Source organism: Prionailurus bengalensis, chromosome B2 (assembly GCF_016509475.1).
Source record: "Prionailurus bengalensis isolate Pbe53 chromosome B2, Fcat_Pben_1.1_paternal_pri, whole genome shotgun sequence".
In the NCBI taxonomy this organism is placed as follows: Eukaryota; Metazoa; Chordata; class Mammalia; order Carnivora; family Felidae; genus Prionailurus; species Prionailurus bengalensis.
The window spans coordinates 32367761-32387943 of NC_057349.1; the positions used below are offsets into that span (position 1 = coordinate 32367761).

Below are 20183 nucleotides of genomic sequence, written 5' to 3' on the forward strand. Positions count from 1 at the left end.
ACCCTGGTTCCTGCTGAGCCCTGCCCTCCATCAAGACACCTGCTTTCCAGTCTGAGGTATCTCTAACTCGGCCTGGTCCCCTCTGTCCCTCAGCCTGTTTCCCCAAACCCAGCATCCACTCTCTCCTCTCTGTCCCAGGGAACCACCTCAGGTGTCTCCGGGATTACCGGTTGGGGCAGATGGGGATCACCACCTCAGTGGCACGAGGTAAGGTGACCTGGCCAGTCGAGGCGGACTCCTGTCTCCCAGCTGTTCTGTCTGGCTCTGTGGTGGTACATTCCAGCTGCAGGCCCCTTTCGAAGGTAAACAATTCTTGCGGACCCGCAAGAATATGACCCCAGGATGAAAATATTGACATTGGAAGTTGGTGGTCCCAGCTGTGACAGAGACTTCCAATTGCAGATGACCACAGCAGCGGAGAAGCTCTGTCTCTGAAATTGGTAAAGATACCTTCCGGAAGGTCGCTGCATGAAAAAGCAAAGTTCAAGTCTCATCCTGGAACTCCTAGGTCCCTGAGAGTCTGACTTCAAGCACGTGTCTCCAGATGTTCACAGATCCCCAGTTCGAGAAACAGGATATGTGTGTCGGGGCCAGATGGGAGCAGCCTGAACCCCCCGTTCGGCCTCTTGCAGACCTGGCGAGTTGCTTAGCATCTCTGAGTTCTGGTCCCCTGGTCTGTGAAAGGCACCCGGCACCCAGGACCACTAGACAAGAGTAATACCTGGAGAAGAGCAAGCAAGGCCGTTCTCTGCCCCTTGCCGATCCTAAGGCCTGTGCACCTCTGCCCAGGAGGAGAGCCTGGGTTTAACTCTCCTGGACAGGGTAGGATGGGACCTGGGGGCAAAGGGGAGGCAGCTCCAGGGACGGGAAACACAGTCGCCCCACACGGTCGCCTCCTTTCCCCCATCACCCGGTCATGTTCCTTCCTCTTCCGGCAGAACCTGGCTTTCCCTCCAGTGGATCTTTCCCATCGGCGTGGAAATATGCTGTCGTTCCCCCCATTTAAACAAACAAAACCCCTCTCTTGACCCACACACCCCGCCCCCAGCTAGCATCCCTCTTTCTCTGTGTACAATGGAACTTCTCGAAAGCATTGTTCCTACCCACCATCGTCAATTTCTCTCCCTTGTCTTCCTGATCAACTCCAATCCTGGTCTGGCACCCATCTCTCCAAGGAGTCTCCCCACGCTGCCAAATCCCCTCACCCGTTCTCTGTCCCATCTCACCTGCAGCGTGACCGTGCATGATGGGGACCGAGCTCTGGTCTCCACTCCTGTGCCGGCTCCTCTCCCCACCCCTTGACATCTCAGTGTCCAGGGCTCGGTGCAGGGACCCTAACGACACTCCCTCCCTTGGTGTCCCCAGCCAGCCCCATCCATGTGCTGACAACTCCCCAAATCCCAAGGCCAGCCAGGCTTCTACACCCACATCCAACAGGCATCTCAGGCCTAAACTGAGCTCCTGACTCCCCACCCCCCCCCGCCCCAGCCCAACCTTCCTCCACCCATCTCGTGCACGCCCAAGAACCATGCAGCCACCCTTGATTTACTGTCCTCTTTCTCTCACCTCGAATCCTTCAGCGAACTCCATGGCCACTCTGCCAAACGGACAAAGAAATCTGACCCCTTCCCACCTCCAGGGCCACCACCTGCTCCAGGCCCCATTACCTCCTGCCCAGGCTGCAGCACCGGCCTCTGAACTGGTCTCCCCCCTCTACCCTCACCCCACCTCCTCTCCAGGCCGCAGAGTGAGCTTGTGAGAACAGGAATCGGATCACATCAATCCTCTTTTCAAACCCCGCAATGGCTTTGTCTCATTCTGCATAAAAGACTAAATCCCGACAAACTGCCTACAAGGCCCACTGGGATGGGCCAGCCAGCCCCGCCTCTCTAACCTCACCTTCCTGTTAATACTCTCTGCTTCAACTATTGGGCCCTCCTCACTGCTCCCCGGGCCTGCCAGGTGTGAGCCTGCCTCCAGACCTTTGCACGCACTGTGCCCTCCGCCTGGCAAGCTCGTTCCCGGGTCTCCACACGGCTGGCTCTCTCACTACCTTTGGGTCTTGGCTCAAGCATCACCTTCTCTGCAAGAACGTCTGACCTCACGATTTAAAAGCGCAACCTCCCTGATCCCCAGAACTTTCCATTTCCTTCCAAGTGACTTCCTGAGTCTGCTCTCTCCAGGCTCACGGTTCGGCCCTCCCTGGAGACCCGTGGCACTGACTGCTAAAGCTATCCTACCCACCGTCACCTTGTCTGAAAAGCTGCATTGTCTCCCAGCTGCAGTGGGAGCTCCCCGGGCAGGCCAGTGCCCCTTACAGAGCCCAGCACGGGGGTGGCATGCAATCAGCCTCCGTGAAAGCCGCTGGAACCAGTGAGAAGCGGCACTGGGGGCCGGGGGGTGGCAGGGAGCCCTCCGGCCACCAAGTGGCTGATGGCTTGAGTAAAGACAAATTGCTCTAATGGGTGGCACGGGCTGGCACCCACTGGAGATAATGGGTAATCCCAAATGTTGGTCTTCCCTCCTTCCCCCAGGAAGGAGGCTTTCTCAGGTTCCTTTGGGAATGTGCGAATAGGAAGATCCTTCAAAGCCAGGCTTGGAATGCCCAGGAAGGCCCCGGGGCTAGGACATCAGCTGCTCTGAAGCAGGATATTTGTGGAGCTAGACCGGCCAGGTTCAAATCCCAGCCTCTGCTACTCATGATCTTGTGACTTTGGGCAAGTCTTTAGCCTCTCTGTGCCTCAGTTTCCTCATCTGTAAAAGAGGTTGCCGGGAAGATTAAAAGGAAACCACTAGAACAGAGCTTGACAAGTAACAAATGCTATCTAACGACTAGCTGTTGTTACCATTGGTGGTGGTGGTGTGGCTGTTAGCGCGGTCTGCGTGACAGGAGTCTCCCCACACATCCCAGCTGCCATGAGGCCACCCTCCCTCTCGGAGTTCCCAGCCCCTGGGAACAGCAGGCAGTAAATTTCTCCTGTTTCCTCATAAACCGGGCCTTCCTCTGCTCAGCCATCACCTGGCTGGCAGGCTGTCAAAAAGATAGATGCTACATCTGCCTTGTTTACGGCTTTAATTCCCGAACCCTCTCTGCGTGCTCCCAGGGAGGGGCCCGGGAGATGGGGAGGGCTCCCCTGGGCCTTGACAGCCGCAAAGACTCCCCACTCAGGGACCCCTACCTGGCTCAGGTGCAGGGTGGTCCCTGGGCAATTTGCAAGCGCTCCCACAGATCACTTCCATCCCTTCCCTGGGAAAAGGGGAGCGAGACAGCTCTGCTGGGACGGGGATGGCCATGGGTACCGTGATTCCTGTTTTACAGGTGAGGAAACCGAGGCCTCAAGAGGTAAAACGCTCCGCCAAGGTCCCACAGCTAGGAAGCGGCCGCACCAGGCCTCACACCCAGGTCTGCTCTCACCCTTACCATTTGGAGACATACCAGCCCGATCTCCAAATGCCAATATCTGCTGCTCTTATGAGACTATGTCCGGTCACAGCCGTTCTCTCCCCAGCCATTCGGCACGCAGGCTGGAGGTGCTGGGGAAGTGGCGCCCTCCAGGAGCGGCATGTGGGACTGAAACAGGCAGAGGCCAACTGCAGAATCTGTTTGCATCAAGGGGACCAGAGTGGGCCAATAGGAGGCCACCAGTGCTGAGGGGCAGGCGTCCTGGAAGAAGTAAGTGGGAAGCCAGACTCTGGAGACAGCCTGGGGGTCCGTAGAGAACAGAGAGCCTGCCTGGGCTGGTGGGGGCGGGGGTGGGTGGGGTGGGGGGAACGGCAAGACTGAGGGGGCCTGGAGAAGTGGGAAGGAAGGACACAGGAGAGACAGCAGCACCAGCCCTAGGACCGGGCTGCCTGGGTATAAATCCAGTTCTGCCAATTTTCTAGTGCTATGATGTTCTCAAATGGCCTCAGTAGCCTCTTCCGTAAAATGGGTTCTGCACCTGTGCCTCTACCAACTGTCCTCTCGCATCCGGGATCCTACAGCTGACGGAATTGGTACCAACAGACTTGGAAATCCCCCTCTCCCACTCACCCTCCACATCAACAACCACTGTACCAACACTGATCATACACATCATTTTGCAGCCAGCCTCTTCGTGCACGGTATCCCCCCGCCCCCCATCCTCACCACAGCCCACGGAGATGGGCAGCGACTCCCCTGCCTTCTCTGAGACTCAGAGAGGTGAAATGACCTGTCCAAGGTCTCACAGCAGGGAGGACACAGAGTTCAGATCCAGACCCGGGGATGAGTCCTTCCCCTGCCCTCCCCGCCCCCACCACCAGCTGTCCCGGGGCAGAGCAGCACTCCGTGGGTGTCACCCGGGTCCCCCTGGCCTAAGACATTCTCCCAAGGGAGTGGCTCAGCTCAAACCTGGGCGGGGCCATGGGAAGCCAGAGCCGCCTCCCCCTCACCCAGGGTGGGTCTCAGGCCCCACGAGCGAGCATTCCTGGCTGTAGCCCTGCTCCTCACATTAGCCCGAGATAGACGGGCTCACCGTGCCTGACCTGGGGCCACGCCGGGACTCTTGCCAGCCTCTCCTGGGGCTTCAGCTGCAGCAGGAGGGCTCAGGGTCAGCTGTATCGTGCTGTCCTTCTCCTCACCACCTGTGTTCATGCAAGCCTCAGCTCTTTTGTTCATGCCTTCCCCCAGTCTGCAGGTCTGGGGTGCAAGCCGTCCTCCCTCCCATCACCGCCTCTCCCTCTGAGCCAGGGGCTACCACATTTTACTGCGCGGTAGAACCACCTGGGGGACTTTTTTAAAAAATCCCGATGCCCAGGTTGCACCCAGAACCAATTCCCTCAGAATGTCTGGGGGTGGGAGTCAGGCATCAGTAGCTTTAAAAGCTCCCACGGAAATTCACCGTGAATGAGGCTGTCCCCACCCCGGTTCCCAACCCTAGGTACACATAAAATCACCTGGGGGAGCTTTCCCAAAACCCGTAGGCCAGGCCCCACCCCTCAGGTTCTGATGTAACGGGTCTGGGGTGGTGCTGGTATAGTTTTAAAAGCTCCCAGGTGATTCTGATGCACAGCCGGGCCTGAGAGCCACCATTTCCCAAGTCATCAAGTGCTTCCATTAATACTTTGTCACTTCCACCCGGAGATACCCTCTGGCCCGGTTCACCATCAATCCCATTTCTCAGATAAGAAAGCAAAGGCCCAGAGAGGTCAGAGAGCGTGCCTCAGGCTCGCAGGGAAGCTCTAGACTCTTCTGGATTCTGCTCTAGGCCTTCTTCCTCCACCTGCTCCTACAGCCCAAACATCTCCCTCGGGGCTGCGGAGATGTGCCCCTCTCCCCAGTTCACCAGCGCGGCGACGGGAGACGTTTGCGAATCCTGACCCGAGACCTGGGCGTCTGGGTAGAGCCTACGGGGGCTGACCAAGGCCCTCTCCCTCCCGCCCCTCCCAGACCAAGAGGTGACTCCAGAAAGCCCCTCGCCTTTGGCAGGCTAGACACGGGAGGCCCCAGATACCCATCTTGCCCCCAGCTCCAGTATCACCTATTCCCATCCTCGAGTCAGGCCTGGTGACCTATGATCAGGGTGAACTCACCATTTTCCAACGCCACTTAGGCGCTTTTAAGAATAAAAGGGATGTGTTCAAAAATTATGCCAGGAGAAAAGGAGTGAACAAGAAGCTCGGTCACCCTACCCAAGAAGGTTCAGTCTCCTGTGCTCAGGCATGTTTGTACTTCTTAAACCTCCTCCGTGATTACTGCCTGATGAAGGCATTTGCTGTGCAGCCTTCGGCAAGTTGCCTGGCCTCTCTGACTCCCCATAGTATCCTGTATAATACGGGGACCACAAAAGTCCCTAGAGCTGTTTTAAGAGTGAAATGAGATAATGTCTGTAAAGTATCTGGAACACAACAGATACTTAACACACAGTGGTATTTATGGTTATTAGCTCATCCAGGAACATAGGCCCCTACATAAGACAAATACACACATACGCCTTCTCCCTTAGACATACCAACTCATGCACATACACAATCACACACACCCGTGTGTGCACACACACACTGCCACGTACACCCACACATGAGCTTGCCTGCTGGGCCCCGGGGGTATCGATACCCATGGTCCTAAGTTGCCAATATTCCTGATTCCCAGAGGGCCCTGGCCACCAGAGGGCAGCATCCACCTCACCTGCCCACCAACCTAATCCCGCTTCCTCCTCCCCCAGCCCTGGGATCTCCCCACTGCCTAGCATTCCATGCAGCATGTCCCTGCACCCAGTCAGGTGGCCCTGTGCTCATCTGGCCCTCCTCCCAAGCTACACAGAATAGCCCAGAAGGGTACAAGAGGGACTTCACCACCCTCACATAGGTACCACTCATGTTGAAGACACCCGGAGCCCCCTCAAAGTCACTGAGGCAGGATCCTGCTGCAGGACTGCCCAGACCAAGAGCACACAAGGACCCACACCTGAATGTATACAAACGTGAACCCACCATGATGGCTACCCTAGGGGACTTAGGGCCTGGAGCTCACACCTGAGTTCAAATCCTGCTCAACCACCCACCATCTATGAGAACTCAGGTGCCTTTACTTACCTTCTCTAAGCCTCTTTTCCAATCTGTAAAACGGACCCATTGTCCCATCCTCCTGGGGCTCATTCCCTATCCTTTTCAGGACTATGCCCGAAAGCTACCTTTACAGGAAGCCCATCTCTCTTTTTTTGGTTTGTTTTGTTTTGTTTCTACTGCACATTTGCTTTCTGACATATTCTATAGTTGATTTATTTATCTCGATTAAACGTTTTCCTACTAGGATAAAAATTCCAAGAGATTTTTGACTCTTTCATTCGGTGCTATATCCACAGCGCTTAGAACAGGGCCAGGCACACCCTGAGAATCAAACTGGCGTTCGTTGAATGGCTGAGGGAACCGAGAGGTTTCTGCACAATGCTCACACCGGTGAGTTTCTGGACTCCCACACAGGGCAGCTGGGGTCAATTCTGTGGGCTCGTCCTAGGGACATCCAGATGGACCCCGAGGTGGCCACAGGCCGGAGGGAAACTCTGCCGAGATCCAGGAGCCCATTCCCCCCACCATCCCCAGCAGCATCAAGGATGCATGAGAGCACCTTGAGTTTCTCGGATTCTGAGCCCTCCCACACCCAAGGCCTCCATCCAGAATGGCCCTGAACCGCCCCCTCAGACCCCGCCCCCAGGCTCCACCCCCCCCCCACGGCCCGCCCCACTCCTGCGGTAGGGCCACCCCCCCCCACCCCCCAGGCCCAGCCTGGCCCCGCCCCGCGCGTGCTCACTGGTGCACTTCTTGACGTGGCTGCCCTTCTTGAGCGCGTGGCGGCTGAGCTTGCAATGGAAGTTGTCCTCCCAGAACTCGGCAAACCAGATGTTGCGCCGGTTGTTGTCCAGCGTGCGGCTGGAGAAGTAGCGGTCGAAGCCTGGCAGGGAACCAACCAAGACGTCAGGGCCTCGCGCCCCCCTTCCCCACCTGCCCCCGGCCCTTGCCGCCTCCACTACCCAGAGATTTAGGGATGGCCCAAGCAGAGGGAGGGAGGAAGGGAAGAGCATAGCCTCTGATCCAGGGCCCGGCCGGGGAAAAAAACAAAATGTGGAGCTTTTCATTTCATTCAAGATGAAAAGAGCTGTATTAAGTCCCAGGGGGAGCACGTGTAATCTTACAACTGCTGCCTTTATGGAAGAGAAGTGCCCGGTGAGGTGCTTTGCCTTTTAACCACCAGAATGCTAATATCGGGCCTCTGTGAGAAGGAGCCACCTGGGCGTCCTGCGATCAGAACAGAGAGTCTGGTGGGGGCTGACCAAAGCTGGGAGCACCTAAGCTCTCTGGTTCTGAAAAGACCAGACAAGAGAGGGGAGGGGATGACCCAGGTCACACAGCAAGACCAGGGCCTAGATCTTCTGCCTTCAAGTCCAGAACTGCCCCATCATTGACAGACACGGCTTCCTCCTTCAGATGTTCCAAAGAGGACTCACCAACACAGCTCTAAGCCCAGAACCAGCCCCCGCCCCCCCGGGGTGGGCAGGCTGGCGGGTGAAGAATGCCTCGGCTCTCCTCCCAGTGCCCCTTCTGTATTGATGACTGTTCCAGGTAATGTGCCCAGTTGACTGGGCTCTTTGGGGTGGGCCAAAAGTTCCAGAAGTTCAGTAGGGTCCACACCATGTGGTGAGCTTCCTGTCTAGGGCCGGGTTCAAGTGGAGGCTCAGTGGCTGTAGGAGCCAGCTGCAGGAGAAAAGCTGACATCGGTGAGGGACTGGGCTAGGACAGGGTCTCCCAGCCTTTGTGCTCTGGACACTTGGGGCCCCATCATTCTCTGTTGTGGGGGACTGTCCTGTGCAGTGCAGGATGTGAACAGCATCCCTAGACTCCACCCACTCGATGCCCGTAGCATCACCGCCTCCTCCCCCCCACAGTTGTGACAACCAAAAATGTCTCCAGACATTGCCAAAGGGCATTTGGGGGTCAAATCACCCCCAGGTGAGAACCACTGCTCAAAGTCTTCTCTAATATCCCAGAGAGGAAAGGGACTTTGTCAAGCAAGTTCTGGGGTTCTAATCCCAGCTATGCGACTTAATAGCCACTATATGTCACTTAATCTCTCTGAGCCTTAATGCATTCATTTACTAAATGTGGATAAAAGTGTCCTGTGGGGTTGCTGAGAAGACTAAATGAGATGTCTACCAATAGCCAGAGTTACTGTTATTTTGTATTTACTATGGCTCGAGGCTGAGAAGGGTAATGTGGAAACTTCTGTGGCCTGTACTCCCTCTGCCTCAGGGCAAAGAGAGAACACTGCTGTGTGACCTTGAGCAAGTGCCTCCCATGCTCCGACCTTGGTGTCTTGGAAAGTTCGGTAGAGACAGATGTCTGCAGGCCTTCCCAGCTCCATCAGTGCTGGATTCTATTTAACGAAGCAAGAGCAGGGGAGAAGGCTCTGGGAGCCTGCCTCCCCTGTGGTGAGGACAGTGAGATCCCTGCCAAATTGGGCCATTAATGGGAACTTCACACCTCACTCACAGCGAGGTTCTAGCCAGGGCAGCCTGTCCCTGCCCAGGGTGATTGTGGGTTCTGCCCCAAGAAGAAGGGATGCCGGGCAGGACAGGTGTTGGATGCCCAACACCACCCAGGGCTTGCCAGACCCAGGCAGCCCTGCAGGGAGAACCCTGCCCCTCCCACCCCCAGCACAGCACCCTCTTCTCGTCACCTGCTGGGAGCTCCCAGCCCCTTCTGACAGAGGACTTGCCCCAGGCAGGGCGAGGGCCTTGCCTCTTCATCCCAGATGAGAGAAGCGTTTGGGGATGAAGAAAAGTCCTTGATAAATAAGCTTCCTGTATGTGCCACACGTGCCCCATATGTTCCCCACGCCCAAAAATATCTGAGAAGGGAGAAGAAAGGTGCTGAATCTGGATTTGAATCCCAGCGGGGCTGAGTGTATCCAGAAAGGCCGCGCAGCCTAGAACATCAGCACAAAGAAGGTGTGGGCCAAGGTGGAGGAAAGAGGCGGGACGCGGGAAGATGAGGATTGGGCGAGGAATGGAGGAGGGGGACGGAAGGAGGAACAGCTGGGGATGACCCCAACAGTGGTGGCAGGCAAGAGCGGCGGGCACGCAGGCCCCGGGGTTGCCGGGCCTACCTCGCACAGACATCCTCTTGGGGAGGATGGTGACAGCGCCCTCCGCCACCTCCTCCAGGTGTAGCACAGGTGCGCTCTTGGAGCCCCAGCTGTCCGAGCCCATCCAGAAGAAGTGGCCTGTCTGGTTAGCTTTCCGTGCTGCCTCCAGCACATGCCTGTGGGAACACACGCCAGCCCAGCCCAGCCGTGTCTGCCCGTGCAACTGCCCCACCCTGGCCACACCTGCTTGGGGGCCCTTGGCTGACCCTGCCCAGACACACACCTGTCCCCCCAGGCCCATCGTTCCCCCTGCCCCACACCTGCCTACAGGCCCATGGCCGCCCCCCTCTCAACCCATACCTGTTCCTGTAGCCCCTGCCTGTCCCTTGGGCCCACCCCTGCCCACAGGCCCAGCATGCTCCCCCAGACCCACTCCTGTCCCCAGGGCCACGTCTGTCCCTGCACCGTACATGCCCCGTATCTGACTCAGGCCCCTGGAACTATATCTACCCAGCCTGGATCTTCTCGGGTTCGTGTCACCCGGCCCTAATCCCACGACCACATCTCTTGGATCCTTTTCACATGTATATGTGTGCACGTGCGAACACACACACACACACACACACACACACACACATCACTTTACACCCTTACTCCTCTGCACTTGGGCCAGCAGAGCCCTCTCCACCCCACCTCTTCCGGTGCCAAAAGCCCAGGGCCTCCAAAGAGCTGCTTTCCACACCCTCCTGGATGGAGGGTGTCACAGTCCTACTGTGACATTGGTCATAATCAAATCAGGGACCCTAGAGCCCAGCACAGGGCGCGGCCCACAGGAGACGCTCAGGGATGAGAAAACCAAGGAGGACTGGGAAGAATTCCCCCAACCCAGTGCTTCCCATGGGGGGCGGGGGGGGGGGGGGACGGGGAGACTGGAGCACAGAGGAGGCAAGCAACTTGCTCGGGATTGCACAGCAAGTAAGAGTCTGTGATGCTGGAAACTGGGACACAGCCACCAGGGCTTGAGAGTGGCTGCTGGGCCTGTGCAGGAGGCAGCCAGCTGGGGTGGGACAGCCTGGGGCTGCCAGGGACAAACATGTTTCCAGGCCACAGAGCCCATACCTTCCCTCCTTCAGCATCTCCCAACTCTCGATATTCCCGGTCCCCCAAATTTGCTGCAGCCCCCCACCCACCAGGGCACATTAATCTAGCGGGGGGCTGCTCAGAAGCCACACCCACAGCCCTATTAATACCCACTTGCATTTGGCCAGCCAGAGATGACCAGAGCTCCCAGGCCTCCATCCCTGCAAAGTCACCTGGGTTTATTTTTACTTCTGTTTGCTTCTGAAAATACATGTGGATTTCCAGAAATGCCTCTGCACCCCCCACCCCACACTTCCTGCTACCGGTCTTTCTGGAGTCAGCCCTCCCCTCTGTGGGATACATGGCCCAGTGCCTTCATCTCTCCCTCCCAGCACATGGGTCCATCTGAGCTAAGCAGGGGGCCTAGAGCGGGGTGCACCCCTGGGTGGGGTATGGGATCTGAGCGCCAGGCTTTGGGGTGGGGGCGGGGACAGGAATGCAGGGACCAGTGATTTAAGTGAGGCAAAGGACCTCTGAAGGGGCCCTCCTGCCCCAGGAGCTGGCAGACCTGTGGGTAACAGGAATGTCCTGGGGCAGAATTTAAAGGGCCTGAAAGCCTTGAGGGGGGCAGGAGCAACTTCCGGGCTCAGCAGCCTGACTCCCCCTTCCCAGCCTTTCACTGCCTGAGATGCCTCCCCCTTAGAGCTGGTCTTTTGGCTTTTGAGGCCTTAATGATCTTCCAGAACATCCCCCTCCTTCCTTGCAGGGACCTGGCAGTGACTCCTGGGGGAAGTCTGTTTTGCTGCAACTCAGGAGTCCAGGATGGGGTCCTTACCAAGTGGGGAAAGTGTCGGAGGGAACAGGACCCAGATGGACACTGGTTAGCCACAGGGAAGGAGGCGCATGGGGGCAGGGGCGGACGGGGGCCTTGGCCGGGCTGGAGGGCAGGGGAGGCCTGAGGGCACAGCACGCTATGACGCCTCAGGCCAGCTATCTGAGGGAGGAGGTCTGGGGAGAATCACACCTACCGTCTCATCCTCCTCTACAAATGCAGGGCCATGCCTCCCCCACCAGACTCTGAGCTGCGTCTCCCCCTCAGGCTGAGGCTCCCTGAGGGCAGGGCTGTGTCTCCTCTCCCCAGACTGGGGCTCCCCGAGCTCAGAGCTTGTGTCTCTCCCCCTCAGGAGAATCACGGAGGTCTGGCCCCCCACCCCTTGGCCTTGATATCAGTCTGAGAGGTAGTAGCAGGGGGAAGGGCAGGAAGAAGGGAAGTGGGTTAATAGGGGTGGATGCTCAGGGGTCATCTTTGAAGTGCTCCCGAGATTCTGACTCAGGATGAGAGGCAGACGTGCAGACAGGTGAGCTGGCCCAGCATTTATACTGTGTGGTCGTCACACCCAAAGCCCACCCATTTCCTCTGCAAATGCTCAGGGAGGGGACTGAGGCTCAGGGGTGAGTGTGTACCCAAGCAGGACTAGAACCGCAGCCCAGGCCTCTTCCCACTGCTCCAAGCTTTGTCCAGGAAAGGAGGCAGGGGCTCCCCACACACTGGGCACCTGCTACGCAGGACTCTGCTCTAAGCCCTTTATGCACATTCTTGCATTCAGTTCTCAAACCTCAGGCAGGCATCATTAACCCCCCCACCGTCTTTTAAGCAATAAAGAGGCACAGAGAGGTTGAGAAGTTTGCCTCAGGTCACACTGCTAGGAGGAGGGAGAGCAGGATTAGAACCTAAGTGCTTTGGCTCAAAGCCCAGGACCTTAACTCCTCTGTTAAAGTACCGGCTTACCCCGGTTGGCAGAACGGATGTAGGAAACAGAGTAGGGGAGGCGGGAGGGGTGCCCATTAGCAATAGCCTGCACCCCAGCCTGAGGTGTCTCCCAGCTCACACACTTACCCACCCCACCTCTCCGGATCCTAGGTGGGGTCAGGCTTATCTAGCAAGGTCTCCAGCAGGACCTGCTGCTCTCCCCATGACTGGCTCCCGACCCCCACCCCGCGGCCGCCTGCCCTCACCTGATGTCATCCTCATTGGCAAAGATGACGACCGCCCTGGCATTTGAGGTCTCCAGGAGGCGCCGGATGATCTTGTCAAATTCCCCAGGCTTGGGCTCCCGTGGTATCTTCACCGACTGAGCAATGCACACGCCCCCTGTGGGAAGGGCACCAGTCAGCCTGGGTGGGGGAGGGGGGGCAAGGCAGCATAGGTCTGTCCCTTCTTCACCCCACCCCCTCGGACACACACTCACTCCAGGAGACGGAGGCCAGGGGCTGCCCTAGGTCCCCCAGCTGGACCCCTAACTCCAAAGTCCTGATTTCTAGGCACAGGCTGTGTGGTTAGAACAGCCACAGTACAGGGGACCTGGGTGGTTCAGTTGGTTAAGCATCCGACTGCGGCTCAGGTCATAATCTCCCGGTTCACGGGTTCGAGCCCTGCAGCCGGCTCTGTGCTGACAGCTCGGAGCCTAGAGCCTGCTTCAGATTCTGTGTGTGTGTGTGTGTGTGTGTGTGTATATGTGTGTGTGTGTGTCTCTCTCTGCCCCTCCCCCACTAGTGCTCTTTCAAAAAATAAATACGGTGTTAAAAAATTTTTTTACAACGGCCACACTACAAAGTTCGGTTCCACCACTCATCAGCTGGATGACCCTGGACGTGTCACTTAAGTTCTCTGTGCCTCAGTTCCCCCATATATAAACAGGCTGCTAGCAAGAGACGATACAGCAGTGTTGAGGAGCTGGGCCGCCTAGGTGTCAACCTCAGCTCTGCTACTTACTACTTACTGTGCGACCTCAGGGTGGTTACTGAACCTCTCTGTGCCTCAAATACATCATCTACAAAGTGAAGATACTACTACTACTTACTTTACAGGGTTGTTACAAAGCTAAGTGAGTTAGTGCACATAAATGCAATAATGTTTGGCACGTAGAGAGAGTGCTTAGTAGACGTTGGTTATTTTCATTGAGGCCACCTCCTAAGGCGTCGTGGAGCCGTAAACCTGAGAAGACAGCAAGTTGCCCACCCTGGGCCATTGTCGCCCCCCACATCCACATCCACGCGCACCTCCCAGGGCTCTTGTCCCTGGGCTGTGTGCTCATCAACAGGCCCCCTCAGCAAGAGCACCGTGTGGCTGCTGGCGTATGTACGAGCAGGACAACCGGGTACATCCCGGGCACATCCCGGGCCGGCCGGCCATCCAGGTCTCCCCAAGCTCCTCCCCCGGGCACTCACAGACTCCTCCGTACTACGTAGGCTCCCCAGCTCCCACTCCACTCCTTGGCCCTGCAGGGTGCCTCTCCCCATCTTATTTGTGAGCAAATTCCCATCTGGGAGTTCAAGAGCCATTCTAACAGAGTGCTTCAGGAGGAGCTAGGAAGGGGTCAGGGAGTCTTTGGGAGCCCCCCTGTCTCTCCTTCTTCCCTGGCCCACTGCCTGCCTGCCTGGGCCCTGGGGGGGGGGGGCGTGGGGGAGACAAGAGGCCAGGGCCTGCCTATCTCCTGAGCTCATTCCCCTACAAGAAGCCCAGCCCCATGCCTGCGGGAGCATCCGGGAGGCAGCGTCAATCTGAGGGCCAGGTTCACAGAATCTGTGAGGCTCACAGAAACCCTGGGAGCACTTTAGACTTTCCCCAGCCAGTCCCCAGCCTTCGACATGTCTCTCCAGGGCTGGCGGGAGACAGGTGTCATTCATGCATCCAAATCCCACCTGATCTGGCACAAAAGCACTTGTGGACCACTGTTTCTGGTATCAACGGCACCTGACAGACGAGGAACCTAAGGCTCAGAGAAAAGAAGTAGCTTGCCCAGGGCCACACGGTTCCCTGCCCCTACTGGGATACGGAGCAGGGGAGCCCCCAGGGATTAAGAACCCCAGGGCCCCGGGGGGCAGAGTCAGGGCTCGGCGGATAGAAAAGTGTGGGGGGTTATTCTTAATGAAGCAGATCCTTTATCGAAGACTGTCGGCCTCCTCTGGGTTCTGCTCAAGGGTCTCAGCCCAGCTCCACCCCAAACAGGATCCCTTGGGGACCCAGCAATGCCTCAAACCATCTACCTTGGTTGGGCACCTGGCTGCTGCTACTCCTGGGCTTCCAAATGGCCTCTCTGCCCATGCCGAGGCCACCTGATGCTTCTGCACAGGTTCAACGCACCTTTGTGTGGGGGCCTGTGCTGCAAGGGGCCCACAGTCCTGGGACACACACCCTACCCCACCAGGAAAAGTATCAAAACCCAAGCCCCACCACCCAGGAAGGGTTTCTACCCTTGGGCAGGGAGGGAGGTGGCAACCAGGAAGGGCTGCCCAAAGGCAGTGACCTGAGCTGAGTCTGAGGGATGAGGCATAAGCAGCCAGATGTGGGACACTCTGGGGAAAAACAAGGTACCCTCACTACAAGAGGGGTTGCTCTGCGCCAGGCACCTGCCAGGCCTGGGGCCGCACGACACACGGGCACTCTCACATCCCTGTCCCCAGGAAGTAGACCCCCTGGTTCTCCGCAGCAGGCAAAGCAGCCCTCTGCCCCTACCCACTGACCAGAACCCCCCTCCCTTACTTTCTGCCTCTTTGGGGCAGGCGGAGCTCCTCAGGTCTCTCCTGAGGCACCAAAGAAATCCCAAGCGCTACAGAAGACCATGGTCATCAGAGCTCATGGGAAAGAGAGAGGAGGAGAGAAGGAGGGAGGGTGCCTGGGTAGGACTGGTCCCTCCAGTCCCGGGTCCTGCAGAGAGAGCCAAAGGGAGCCAATCTGCTGCCCACAGCGCTGGCCCTGCACTAATGGCAGCTGGGTAGACCCTCTGCTCCCAGCTAAACCCTCCATATGGTTCCTTTCCAGTTAGAAAGTGGGCCAATTGTGACATTTCCCCCCCATCTGGAGAGACAGATGGACAAGGGGAGGCGGCTGGACGGGGGGGGTAAGAAAGAGCCACCTGGCTCCAGGAGGGAGGAGGGGGGGTCAGGGCAGAAGGGAGGGAAGCAGGGAATGGGAGCGAATTGTTCTCAAACAGGGAGGAACTCACAGATAAGGCGGTCTTTCTGGGCCATGCCCGCCCCTTCCCAGGAGGATCCATGGGATGGTCCTACCTGACACCCCAGGGCATATCTTGCACACTTCATTTGGCTGGTGAGAGAAGAATTAAGTGACCACAGCTCCGTCAGCTAGAATGTGAGCCACAAGGTGCCTGAGATGGGAGTATGGTCTGAGCAGGATACTCTTACAACCCCAAGGGAGGGAGGGGATTGGAGGGGAAGTTTGGGGGGTTACGCAGAGCTCAACAACAACCGTGAACATTTATGAAGCGTCTGACGCGCGGTGAATGTTATTCGGCAAATTTTACAAGGATTCATTCATCTGGGGTGTCGTCGGCACATCGCCAATTTCTAGATGAAGAAACTGAAGCACAGAGAGGTTAAGTGGCTTCCCGAGGTCACACAGACAGTCAGTGGCGAGGTAGGGGTTGAAACGCAAGCCATCTGTCTCCGGCAACCGCCCCTTCTGCCAGTCCAACGTGTCATGGCTTGGGCCACGTGGACAATGGGTTGGGGTACAAGGTCAAGGGTACATCCTGCGGGCCACAGACATGGGCATGTCTGAGCACACTGCCTGCTCTGGAGTAAGCGCCCTCTGGTGTCCCTGTCCCAAGGTGAGAAACCAAGTACCCCCAGGGTCCCTTTGCATGGCTGCCCAATTGTCCGCACGGCTGCTCCGGGGACCCCTGAATGGGGGATTAAGTGGCTGGCTCACCAGGGACTCTGCTGACATGACGCAAGCTGTCAGTAGTGAGTGGCACCGAGGACGCAGAGTAGCCTCAGAGGGACCAGCATTTACTGAAACGTGCACTGCAGGCCGGGCGCGCAACGAGTCCTCACACACCCTGGGGCGGGTGCTCGTAGCCCCATCTTACAGAGGAGGACTGAGGCTCGGAGGTGCTAGGTAGCTGACGGAGCTGACACGGCCAGTAAGTGGGACCGCAATCTGGGTCTGTGTCCAAACCCTCTCTTAGGCCGAGAAAGAAAAGGCCTGGGTCACTGGGTCTCTGTTGACCTACCTCCTGCCACCCCTCCCCGGCCCCGGAAAGACTCCAAGTCAGACACCAAGCCCGCCAGCCCTCTGTCCCCTCTGTCCCCTGTGCTGTCCCCGAGGCTGCAGCTCCATCACCATCACCATGGGGACCATGGCCAACGCTCCCTGGGATGCCCTCTTCAAACCTCTCTACCGGGGACGGTGCACTTGTCTGCACCCCCTGCTCCTCTCCGCATGGCCTCTCTCAATGGATAAAGTAATAATCCAAGGGTCCATATGGAGAGCACATATAATTGAATTAAACCTAAGTGGCAAAGAACACTCTCTGATCAGAGGCTGGAGCCTCCTACCTCTCCCAGACTCCAGGCGCAGGATCATAAGAAGGAAGGGGACACGCAGGAGTCTGGGTGTGGCCCCTTAAGCCCCCCTTGGCAAGCCCCTCACTCCACACCGCAACCTCCCAGCCCCCGGCAAGCACCCCAGCTGCCAGCTACAGGCTCTGATGCCCGCCAAGTCAGTGCCTCCGCTCACAGGGCCAGGGGCAGGAAGCCACAAGCACTTGCCAAGAACATCTGAGCACATGCGGGCGTGGGGACCTCAGAGACCTCCCGGCCCAAGCTGGACAGGGAGCGAGGAGGATGAGGCCAGAGAGGAGCAGCGCTTTGCCCAGGGGCACATAGCAGCTGGGGCAGACCCCACCTCCCGATGAGGCTCTCACCGCTGCACCAAGGGGGTTAAAACCCAGGCCAGCCCTCTCACTGCTTCCCGCCTGCTTTGTCACAGCGTAACAGCCCAGACTAAACCCACAGTGAAGGCTGGGGCATCCCCTCACCTCCCTGGGCCCCCGCCAGCCCCCTCACCCCTCCAAGCTCCCTCCTGCAGTGAGTGCCCAGCGCACCCCCAGCTACGGTAGCACAGAGCCTGCCCTATCTCCACACCTTCCCCTCGTCCTGTGCCGTCCCACCTGCCAAAACGGACTTGTCCTTGGTCCCGTCCCTCCAGGCCCTGCCTCTACTCTGAGAAAGCTGGACAGTTCCATGAGGGAGTATCCAAGGAACACTTTGGAGACCACAGGGCGACATCCGGTAAAGTGAAGTGTGCGGATTGCCTACAAGCCGGCCCGCCCCCTTCTGCGTTCCTCCCCAGAAACGCACACATGGGGAGGGGGAGCCGGCCAGACATGTACCACAGCGCCGTTCGCAATAGCAAACAAACGGAAATGACCTAACTATTTTACAACAGAAGATCGGAGAAATGGGTGTTTGCCCGATGGAAAGAAAACAGCTCTCGTGTGTCGGCCCAACAAAATCCTGGGAGGACACAAAGTCGCTCGAAAAGGCAAATCGCAACCTGATCTGTCCCATTTGTGAGGGATTTAAAGACCGCATATAATAAAACAAGATGCGGTCTGTACGGAGACGCACGTACCTCTGAGCAAAAGCTGTGTGAAGGCAGGAGCTTCTGTCTGCTAGATTCGTCGCGTGCTTGGTAAACGTGGACCCCAGGACCCAAGCGAGACAAACCTTCCAGGCACAAGTGGCAGTGAGGGCGTTCCAGTCCTCACGTGTGCAGCCTGATGGAGAACATGCCAGGGCACACCCCAGCCTCCCTATTTCATCTGTGAAATGGAGCTACTCAGCACTCACAGCCCAGTGGCATCCACAGTGCACGGGAGGGGAGGGGTGGGGGGTGCCTGTCTGGGACCGCCCTTCTCCTGCCAACCTTCTGGCTCCCAAAATCCGCTCTTCCCCTGAGAACAGGCCATGAGCTGGCCAGCTGTCCCCCGTGACTCCCCCGGGCTCCAGGCACCTGCCCCGACTTGAATGTGACATAGAGACTCCACTAGCAAAACTTGATATCGGTTGCCTGTTGTATTTTGTGGTCTCTGAGCCCTTTCCATTTGCGGCCTGGTGACCTTTCCCGGTGTTCTCCAGGCCCAGCCAAGGTATCTGTGTCGGCGTCTGCCTCCAACTACACTCCCCAAGGGCGAGTCCGGGTCTGTGCATTTGTTCGTTTGTTCATTCGCTCATCCATCCATCCACATTCATTCACGCATGCATGCATTCACTCGAGAATTGCCCTGCTCCGTTCCTGGCACAATCAATCAGATGTTGAGAAGTGATAAGAAGTAAAATTCCTACCTTGGAGCTCACGGTCTAGCTGGGAAAGAAAGCAAGACCAGCAAAGACAACAATGAGCCCGAGGGAAAATGCAAAAGGACCGGCCCTCCGGGCCAGCAGGAGCACATGGCAGAAGGCCCACCGGTGCCAGGCCCGCTGCCGGCTCGTCCACGCTTCACGCTGCGTTCAACAACACACTGTGCCCACATGCTACCACGATTTTCCCTTCACTGAGTCTACAGATGTTTACTGAGCTTGTTAGGTACCGGGGAGGTTTTCGAGGCTAGGATACAGCCGTGAGGAGGACAGAGCCCCCCACCCTCATACAGCCCACTCACAGTGGCAGAAAACATCTCGGAGGCAGGGCAGAGGAAGAGACGAGTAAGTAGGGTGATGTGAGGGCGGGAAGTGGGGGCCGCATCCCCTCATTCCGCCCGGTTTTGTCCTAGGGGACGGGGAAGTTCAGGCCAGGCCGTGAAGCTTAGGAGGCACAGATTTGGACTCTGCTTTGACTTTTCCCTAGGAGCTGCTGCCTTGCCTGACAGCCAGGAACTCAAAACACTTTGGACTTGTAGATCCCATCCTCAAGTGAGAGCTCGCTGTTGAAATGACCTCATTTCTCTGTCCTCCACTGCCTGGGGTTGTACGCGCTTGTTTGAGGCCGGGGACGTGGAAACCCACGGGCACTAAGGGATGCCCAGGGGGAGTCAGCCAGCCAGATTTCCTGCCTGGAGGGGTCTCCCTAATGCCCCCGTGGACTTAGGTTCACACACACTGCACCTGTGCCCACTTTTTCCTCGTCCCCACACCTCCCTGTCCCCTGCCACATGGCTCTCCCCACTCGACCTGTCTGAATAAGCATCCCCGCGATCCTGCCACCCCCCAAGCAACCCCCAGATCTCCTCCCTCCGCAGCACCCCCACTTACGGGCTGGGCCCACCCTGGAAGCCAGGGCAGGCAGAGAGCAAAGGCCCTCCCACCAAGGCAGCTAACCCCAAGCCCACGAGGTGGGGCAGTCAGGGGACCTAGGCTCCCTGGTTCCTCCCCAGAGGCCTCAGCCACATCCTCCAGGCTTGGGCATCTGTCTCTTCCTCCAAATCTCATTCCCTCCCTCACCAGGCCCTGAGAAAGGAGCTAAGCGGCCAGCACACAGGCAGAGGGGTGGGCAGAGTGGCCAGGATGGGGCACCCCAATCCATAGCACTCCCTGTCCTGGGAGGACTCCACATCCACTCCGTCTTTCTCCAGGGCCCAGAGCCCTGGGATCACACTCTGCAACCCAGGATGTCCACTTGGCCTAAACAGCACTGGGGGGCTGGGCTCCAGACTAGGGAGGAGAAATTTCCCCACGGCTGAACCCACCCTTCCCCTCA

General features: G+C 57.8%; 1 protein-coding gene across 8 annotated transcripts in view; it reads right to left on the minus strand.

Annotated features, from left to right (window-relative positions):
* GRM4 (glutamate metabotropic receptor 4) overlaps positions 1–20183 on the minus strand; it is a 151664-nt gene that overhangs the window by 59566 nt on the left and 71915 nt on the right. For 7 of the 8 annotated variants that reach the window (XM_043591193.1, XM_043591195.1, XM_043591198.1 and 4 more), the window contains 3 exons: positions 12698–12833; positions 9623–9777; positions 7271–7411 (listed from right to left, as the gene is read on the minus strand). In XM_043591193.1, coding sequence (XP_043447128.1) covers positions 7271–7411; positions 9623–9777; positions 12698–12833 — 432 coding nt within the window. Of the gene's footprint in view, positions 1–7270; positions 7412–9622; positions 9778–12697; positions 12834–17655; positions 17780–20183 lie in introns of those variants that run through there. The other variant, XM_043591197.1, reaches the window with a different exon arrangement.